General features: G+C 45.5%; 1 protein-coding gene across 9 annotated transcripts in view; it reads left to right on the forward strand.

Moving 5' to 3' along the window:
- sox5 (SRY-box transcription factor 5) overlaps positions 1–10,000 on the forward strand; it is a 127,064-nt gene that overhangs the window by 42,572 nt on the left and 74,492 nt on the right. For all 9 annotated transcript variants that reach the window (XM_031582534.2, XM_031582536.2, XM_031582532.2 and 6 more), the window contains exon 2: positions 1,322–1,520. In XM_031582534.2, coding sequence (XP_031438394.1) covers positions 1,322–1,520 — 199 coding nt within the window. The remainder of the gene's footprint in view (positions 1–1,321; positions 1,521–10,000) is intronic.

Here is a 10,000-nt window from a genome sequence, read left to right on the forward strand (position 1 = left end):
TCTGCAAAGGACTGATTTAATAAGGGTGTTTTGTCAGCGCAGTGAGTTTGGCCGTGTGTGTGTGTGTGGATTGGGAGTGGGGGCATTATCTGTGGGCTCTCTTTCTGGCACCCTTTTCCTGTGTCACGCTGTGCACCCTCCCCCCATTCCCCCTTGTTGGCCCTAAACGAAGGTTCCTGATTACCCTGGGTCATAGTACCAGTAGCTTCAAGGCTGGTGAGAGCCCCTGAAAGCACTTAGGAAGTGCTGTGAACCAGATTAAACCCCATTATTCAGGCATATTCATTCTTCTCTCCCTATTCAACCACAGGGAAAATGTATTTGCTGAAAAGGAAAAGAGAGGGAGAGGGAGAGAGAAAGAGAGAGAGAGAGAAAGAAAGAGAGAGACCTCTTTTAACAGATGCACCCTCTTCTCCCTCGCGCTCCATCTTTTTTCATGTATTTTTTTTCTTCTTCTGTTCTTTTCTTGTCAGGGTATCAGTGCTAGTGGGCTCTTTTCTATTTTTTCCGAGGCTGTTTTCTCCTCATGTGTTGTTAGCACAAGGTTTTCATGCACCTATTGTCAATAGTATGCCTCATGAGTACATTGTCAGCTCTCTAGCTTATCTCTCTCTCACACACACACGCACACACACACACACACACAAACACACACACACACACACACATACACACACACACACACAAACTCAGTCAGCGCCCGAGTCTATCAGGGCCATTGTTGGAGCCCTGTCTTTTGATTTATGCCGGCGATGGGGGCTTGCCCTCTCGATGCTTAATGGACTCGCGGCTCTGTGTGTCTCTCCTGACTCAAACCTTGACAGGAGACCTATGGGGGGATAAATAGATGCTTAATAGCACGCGGGGTCCCTTTTGTCAAGATGGAGAACAAGGCAGCAAGACTGATGGGTTTGATTGCTATGGTGATAACATGGCTTGTTATCTTGCTCGGCTATTATTGTGTCGGTGTGATGTGAGTGTGTGTGTGTGTCCATCATGTCGGAGAGAAAGGCGAGACTCTGTGTATGTGTGTGTGTGTGTGTGTGTGTGTGTGTGTGTTTACTGAATGCCCGGTGTGTGTGTGTGCCTGTGTGCGTGTGTGTGTGTGTGTAAGAGAGAGAATATAATGAAAGATATCGAGAGACCCACTGCCTTACATATAAAGGCATGATGTGTGTCAGTCATGATTAAAGAGCAGCAATGTCTCTATCACTTTTTCTCCGTCTCTCTCTCTTTCTCTCCGTCTCTTTTTCCCTCTTCCAGAATGTCGTTCACTCATTCATTCGTTCTCTTTCTCTCTCTCTTCTCCTTTTTTTTCTAGGATGTCTTCCAAGCGACCAGCCTCTCCATATGGGGGAACAGATGGAGAGGTAGCCATGGCGACCAGCAGACAGCGAATGGATGATGGGGAGACTGACGGGCACCCTGTCATTCACTTACCCCTCAACTCCTACTGCAGCAAGGTGTCCCCTCGCTCCCCACGAGCGCCCGACAGCCCCCCGACTCTGCACAGCTCCATGGTAAGAGCCGCTAACCGCTAACCGCTACCACGGCCTCTAGTCTCTCCCTCCCTCTGGGTCTTTCTCCCTTTCTCTTTTTCATTCAGTCTTTCAAGATGATGTCACTACCTCTCTTCCTCCTCAATCTTTCAAGAAGAACAAGTTTTCTTTTCTCCCCCTCTCTTGCGGTCTTCTCTACTCACTTCTGTAATTTTTCACACTTTCACCATGCGCGGGTATAGTCTCCTGTTTGCTTGCCTTAGCCAATAGGCCCCTACCCCCTTTTTTTGGTTAATTTCAGACTCCTCCCACATTGATTGACTGTCAGTCTGGGTGCCCAATCAGGCCCGAGTCTGTATAGCTACTGTCTGTATAGTCCGTATAGCTACTCCAAGCCCCTCCCATAATCATATGTTGCTGCCTTAAACCCCGCCCACATACCGGGCTCGCGGCCGCCAGTTGCTTACTGCCCACACGCTACGGCACGTCAATCACTATTGCTACTTCCCACACTTTGTCTTTGCTCTATATTTAGAAGCCGTCCCACAATGCCATGCTCCCTCTCTCTCTCCCCCACTGTGATGCGTGCATGGTGCTCGCGCTCCGCCGATGGTCATGAGTAAATATATAAGCCACTGACTCATGGTGGCAGCCAGACAGGCCCACCCGTTCGCTCGCTCGTTTGCTCGCGCGCTTGCTCACTTGCTTTACTCCACCAAGAGGGGAAGGAGATGACTCACTCCTGTGTTTTTGAGAGAGAAAAACACACACACACACACACACACACACACACACATAGAGAGAGAGAGAGACCGACCAACAGACCGACCAGAACAAAACCCCTCTGCGCTGGGCCATTCATGCTGTCATGACGGTGTGCCTGTGTGTAACCTCCTCCTGGGCCAGCCTCAGGAAGATGGGCCCCCCTTCCTGAGCTGGGTTCTACTCATGGCTTCTTTCCTTCGTTTACATGGGATCTGTCCCTGCCACAGTAGATCCTTTATCTCTCCGAAAAGGTTTAGGTTTAGGTCTCTGTTAAGGTCCATATAAATACAAATAATAACTGAACTGAACTGAATTGAATTGAACTGAATTGAAGTTAATTGAGTCGATCTCAGATCAGAATAACGCCGTCATGTTTCCTATCACATGAAGACTGACCCCTAACCTGCCCGTTTGAGTCAGTGTCCCTATACGGTGCACACAGGAAACAGATACATGGCTATCTCATGTTATCATTCTGTAGTGTGCCTGCCTTATCTGTGGACACATTATCTGTTATCTGTACACATGGAGAGTGTTTTTTTGTGTGGATTCGTGGGAATGTCGACTTTTGTGTGTGTGTGTGTGTGTACATATGTGTACATGTGTGTACATGTGTGTACGTGTGTGTACATGTGTGTACGTGTGTGTACATGTGTGTGTATCAGTGTGTACTCTCTGACCCCCAAGCATGGCCCTCCTCACGTTGATCAGCGCCTGAGCACAGGGAGTTCTGCCCTTTCCCCTCTTCCCTCTGTGCTCGCTTTCTTTCTCTCTCTCTCTCTCTCTCTGCTATCTTTCTCTGATAAAGCAGAGCGGAGACAGTAGACTTTGAGAATCAATGTGGAGCTGTAAAACAATGAGGCAGAGCTTATGGGATTGTAATGGTAAGCTAATTCCATAATTAACAAGCTGATTAGGGAAACGGTTGGACTCTGCCATTGGGAAAATAGTTGCTCGGTCATAAAGCAAAGTCCTCGTCATCTCCCTGCTGTTGCAGTCTGTTCTAATAGGAATTTTTATGTTTGTTTATGGGTTTTGGCTCTGTGCTTGTTCATATTGTTATATTCATTGAAATTCCATGTTTATGAATGGACACATATGCTTTAAGTGAAAAGAATTTTAACAGTTCAACATTTCAGGACATAGTATAGGCGACTCTTTAAATAAAGTAAATCATCATTATTATTTTTTTTTTTATTACCGTTGATTTGGCGGGCCTAGACGTGGAAGGGGGAGGTTGGTGACGATGAGGAGTGACTGTTTGATGCGGGTTATTAATCCGCAGCCATCTCCTGGATGGGCGGATTTTGAGGAGCACACTGGCAGCATGTGTGAGCTGTGGAGTTTTGCTCCGGCTTTAGTGGCCAATCCGCCTCGCGCTGACTGGCAGCAGAGTTGAGTGAGAGAGAGATTTACACGCGAGGACTCGGAAGGGGCTTTGTCACGGCAATTGTATAAAGTGATATGGAGTGTAAATCGACTCTCTGTGTCCCTGGGTAGCGCGCTGGTTTACAGGCGCGGGCGAGGGGAGATTACGGCTTTATCTTGTCATACTAAATTAACACGGCGGGCGCACACTTCGCCGCTGCTGACCTCTTCATCCCCACGCGCTGCCGAGTCCGAGTTGAAAGGGAGGGAGTGTGTGCCCCCGCCAGTCTCAACGTTTTTTCTTTCCTTTTTTATGCACGCAAAGGGGGAAAAAAATAGAGAAAACTCTTGCTTTCCTCTCGCAGTCCCCAGGGTGTTTCTATTTAACAGTAAATAACATACCGAAGTCTAACTAAAACACAGAAGGTGGTAAAGCCTTTACATGCAGGTGATAATAGCGAGGTAGTAATTAATGCCGTTTTGTTCGCCTAATGAGCACCGTGCTCCAGATATGTATCCGCCCGCTTTATATTTCTGGTCCAACTTTGGTGCGTTCACTCAGTGCGTTTGCGTTCATCCTCACGGCGGCCAAATTTTCCAACAGAATCCCTCATGTGGTGCTCCACTTGTACTCAGTGCCGGTTCCTTGTCTCGTCTGCCAGTGTTGTTATAGAGAACATGCTCAAGCTCGTCTGTTGCGCTATATTTGACACAAGCAAAAAATGTGACTGAAAAATACAGTTGCGTTAATTTAATTTCTTAAAAGTCTTTTGGGGAAATGCCTTCGGAATATTTCCTGCACTGAATGATTAACGTCTGTAAAAATGCCAATAAACAGACAATTCAATCTGGTAAAAAATATGATTTTATTGTCACGTTATTGTTATTGTTAACTGTATCTGAATTGATTACAGTGCTTATTATTTTGCATTCAGTAAGGAATGTACTTCAATCAAAAATATATTCACGATAGTGTTTACAAATGTAATGTTTATAGTTGACTGTAATTATTAAGTATTTCCCTGTGCATCATGTTTCATTGATCTCAAATGTAGTTTTGACATAAACATCCATTTGCAAATCAAATCAAACAGCTGTTTCCCAGTGGTTAAGTAAATACCAAACAAGTTCATTGTTCAGACTGGAAAGGCAGACATGCAGAGATGGTACGGTTTTGCTCAAATTTGGTGTTAAGCAGAGTGGGAGTAGATCGGGGAAGACCCTGTAGGGCTGCGAGGGCTGTGTGGGTAGGTGTGTGTGTGTGTGTGTGTGTGTGTGTGTGTGTGTGTGTGTGTGTGTGTGTGTTTGTTTGTTTGTGACAATCTTGCCCTTAGCGTTGGCATTGTTTGGGAAATGAGAGCATGGCGAGACAAGAGAAATTTTGCAGTATGCATTTTCCCTAAGATCCACCACCTGCAAAGTTTCAGGCTGAACTATGTTTTAATCCTCTGTCTCTCAGAGGGAGGGAGAGAGAGACATAGAGAGGGAGAGAGATAGATTGATAGAGGGAGAGCAGGTGGGATATTTAAGGGCGTGTTTCAAATCTACCTCCTCTAAGGTATATTTAATACAAGAATATCGGGAAACCTACAGAAAGAGAGGGAGAAACAAAGACAGAGTCCAGAGAGAGAGAGAGAAAGAGGGAGAGAGAAAGGGACGGCATCTGTGTTGGCAAAGAGGTAAGGCAAAGAAGGAGCAGAAAAATAGGAGGCAGCATTTATGTTTTTTTGGCAAGTGTTAAGTGTGCTTAAATCGGAGGCCTGTCACAGTCGAGCTTAGGGAGACAAAAGTTGTTTAATTCGGCAGCAGTAAAAGGATCAGCACAGTGAAGACGAGAGAGAGAGAGAGAGAGAGAGAGAGAGAAAGATGGAAAGAGAGAAAGAAGGAGAGACAAAAAGAGAGTGGCACCATGCTCACTTTGTTACTCGTTTGCAGCAGAATTGACATCTGCAAGGGTGAAAAAAAGAGAAAAAAAATACTAAGCTGAACCACCCACATCATCAGCAACGGCACATCAAATGCATATAAATACCCACAATTCACACTTGCGCAGACATGACTGCACATTCACACACACACACACACACACACACACACACACACACACACACACACACACACACACACACACACACACACACACACACACGGACACAAATAAAAATGTTTGTTTCTCTGTATGTAATTCAGACTACACACTTAATCAGAGTCAGGTTTGCTCACATTTTAGGTCACACAAGGTTTGGGAAGGATTCATAAAATTTGGTGACGCACAAGTTGACTTGAGCATGGTCTCTCTTGACTCATACACACACACACACACACACACACACACACACACACACACACACACACACACACACACACACACACACAGACTCTCACATTCAAATACACACACACACACACACACTTTTACACAAACACACAATCAGTAGACTGACAAACGACAAAAAAAACATCCCTCACTCTCTCTTCGTTTACATTTTTGCTCTCACACAAGGTACTTAACCTGAATATTTTAAATGCAGGGCAGGAGATATGTTGGCGCAGGGATTATACTTAAGAGAAAAAAGGAGTCATAAGCCCGTTAAGTGCCCTTGTATAAGGTTGTCTTCTCGGCAAAGAAAAAATGTCGAATTTTAATGCGGGACTCTTTGAAGACTCCATCGGCCCATTAATTCCCTTTGATGGTGGAATGACCTTTCTGCTGTTCATCTCCTAATGACATATGCAGAGACCGCAGAAGGGTATCGGACAGCACCCCTCCTCCCCATCACACACACACACACATGCGCGCACACACACACACACACACACTCAGACACCCACGTTCATACAGACACACACTTACATACTCAAACACACACATACATGTGCTCACACAGACACACGCGCACACACACATATGCAAACACACGCACGCACACGCACACAGGAACACACACACACACGCACATACACACACACACACACGCACGCACACTTACACCCCAAGCCTCATCCTCCATCTTCATTTTTTGTTTGTTTTGTTTTCAAGACATCATTTCTCGAAAGAAAGAGTGGAGCTTTTTTTAAGTAGGCAGTGGATTAAATAAATTGGATGTGACAGGTGTGACTGTGTGTTCAAGATGCATGCCATGCTGATGTGGGCAGAGTCTGTGCTCAGGCGCCTGCCTGCCTGCCATTCTCTCTCTCTCTCTCTCTCTCTCTCTCTCTCTCTCTCTTTTTTTTTTCTCTTTCTTCCTCTCTCTATTTCTTCCTCTCTCTGTTTTCCTCTCCCGCTCTTCACCCTCCCTTTTTTTCTTTTTTTTATCTCTTCTGTCTCTTGCTCCCTCCTTTGCTCTCCCTCTGTGCACTTCCTCTTTCTCTTTTCTTTCCTGAGTCTCCATTCCCCACTTTTCTGTCATTCATTCTTTACACATTCCATCTCTCTCTCTCTCTCTCTCTCTCTCTCTCTCTTTCTCTCTTTCTCTCTCTCTCTCACCATTACTTGTGGTATTTCACTCTGTATTGTTGACATCTGATTAATGACATCTCCATCTTAAGGTGATTCCTGTGTTCTAGTGAAAGTTGGCCCCTAATCCTTTAGTCCAGAATCCTTAGCTGAGTACGGACACACACACACACACACACACACACACACACACACACACACACACACACACACACACACAAAGTGTGATCTGATGATCTCATGGCCCGCTGTGTGTGTGTGTGTGTGTGTGTGTGTGTGTGTGTTTTCGTGCAAGATCACAAGATCAGGCCGAGAGATCCACCGATCAGCTCACAGGCACTCTCTCTCACACACATACACATACACACACACACACACACTCACACACACACACACATTCAGAAACAGATGCACAAATGGCCTTTGTCAATTAGTCGCACCCCTTTTCCCTCAAAGCTTTGCCTATGTGGCAATTTCCCGGTCTTAGACGAATGGTATTTTCTCTCCGCTCCCTGGTCTGTGGTTTCTTAAATGTCTGAATGCGTTTTTGAGCAGCCGACACACACACACACACACACACACACACACACACACACACGCATAGCCACGGCCTAGCCAAATGAGTGATATTTAAGTGTCCGCGTCGCTGACGATGATTACAGATGATGAATAACTATCACACCCATTACCATTAATCTCTCCAGCCTGTGCTGTTCATCCCCCTTACTGTTGGCACTCCATGAAGCCATGCAGCGATGAATTATTGAGTGTGTTGGCTCCTAGACGCTTAGGTGTGTGTCTGATTCATTGCAAGTGTATGTATGTGTGTGTCTGTATGTGTGTGTCTGTGTGTGTGTCTGTGTGTGTGTCTGTGAGTCTAGATACTTGTGTCTGTGGGTGTATGGCTGTGCCTGTGTGTATGTTTTCATGTGTGTGTGTGTGTGTGTGTGTGTAGTGCAGACAGGTGCGTCAGTGCGGCACTTTCTCAGCTCTGCTTTACCATGCCATCACGGTTCGCTCACAGCATGGCGCTGCCTCACGCCTGCCTACGCACTAAGCCAAGTATACATGTGTGTGTGTGTGTGTGTGTGAGAGAGAGAGAGTGCCAGACCTAGGTCATATCCATATTTAAAACCCTTTCTCAGTGGAAGAAAGTATCAGATTGTGTCAGGAGATAAAAGTGTTTGCAAATCCAGTTAAGCATTCTGGCTCTCTAAGTGCCTCGGACCGTCCTTGTGTTTGCCCATCCGGGGTTGTATGTATCAACTTCAGACAACCTGCTGCGGTTCACTGCATTATATGATTGATCCAGAGTCAGTCTCGGAAGTTTGTCCAGTGACTTTTGTCTTAATGGCCATCCAGATCATTCTCTGATCCGCCACCAACCCAACCCAAAGTTAAGATGTTAAAGTTACACCTGGGGTGGCCTTGATACAACATACAACAATAATGATTACTGAATTGCTTATGATCTGGATGTACTTTACTAAAATAAACGTATTAAAACCATTAGCTTATCTTCTTTCCAACGCCTTTATCTTGATTACACCTAAAGAATGTCATTACCTCAGTGACCTGAATAGTTGACTTTGAACATTCATTGTTTCCTATCTTTGTATCATTGTATTTTGATCCTTGATTGGTCCATTGTATTTTGATCCCTGATTGGTCCATTGTATTTGGATCCTTGATTGGTCCATTGTATTTTGATCCTTGTGAATGAATATGCCATAAATATGACCCAGCAGCTCACAACAGAAGCGGAATCTTAAAGTAATTTATCTGAGTTGAACTTCCTTAAAGCACGAGTTCATCGCACATTATTTCAACCGTCGCACCTTACAGGAAGAGCCTTCTCTCACTAAGTAAGACATTTAGAGAAGGCACTTTGGCATAGAGGCCTACCGCTGACCCATCCAGAATGAATCATTAATAGCCGATTAATAAAAGTTTATCGCATGTGTGATGTGTGGGTATTATTAAGGGCAGAGGTTGTTGACAGACGCTGCTGATAAGGTTGTGAGAAATGGCATGAAGTGTGTGTTGCTGTGTGTTGGTGTGTATGTGAGCATGTGTGTGTTTGGCTTTCAGTTTGTTTGTTGGTGTGTACTTGAACATGAAACACATACAGCTGATTTTCTACTTGGCTTCCTGACGCCTCGGGTATCACTGTATGACAGAGTAATCTAGCCAGATTGGGGAGTGTGTGTGTGTGTGTGTGAGAGAGAGAGTGATGGAGGGCTGACACCTACCGCGGGATTAAGCCATTGTCCGTTTGTGAGCTCCTGCAGATGCCCGTGTAGATAATAGGTTTGGATTAGCTCCAGATTAGGGACCATTAGCGGAGATGGAGCCCTGACCTCGTCTGCAAATACCTGTCCCATTTTGTAATTAAAACTTCACGAGAGTTGATCCTTGTCACACATACACACACATGCGCACACACACACACACACTCAAACACTCGATTACACACACACTTATATACTCAAACACACGCATACACGTACTCACACAGACACACACTCAAACACAGACACACACACACACACACACACACACTCAAACACAGACATACACACACACACACACACACACACACACACACACACACAAACACAGACACACACACACACACGAACACACACACACTCTCACACACACACACACACACACACACACACACACACACACACACACACACACACACACACACACACACACACACACACACACACTGTGAGCTAGACTGAGCTGGTCCCATAAGGACAGGCTATGTGGCAGGTTTGATGGACACCCCCAGCTTCCCAACCTCCTCCCCCTAGGCCTTTCAGGTTCTTGCAAAAGCTGTGCTCAAGGTGTGCTTAAGACTGACCAATTGGTGTGAGGTGATAATTCCATAATGTGGAGG

This window comes from Clupea harengus, chromosome 16 (assembly GCF_900700415.2).
Source record: "Clupea harengus chromosome 16, Ch_v2.0.2, whole genome shotgun sequence".
Classification (NCBI taxonomy): domain Eukaryota; kingdom Metazoa; phylum Chordata; class Actinopteri; order Clupeiformes; family Clupeidae; genus Clupea; species Clupea harengus.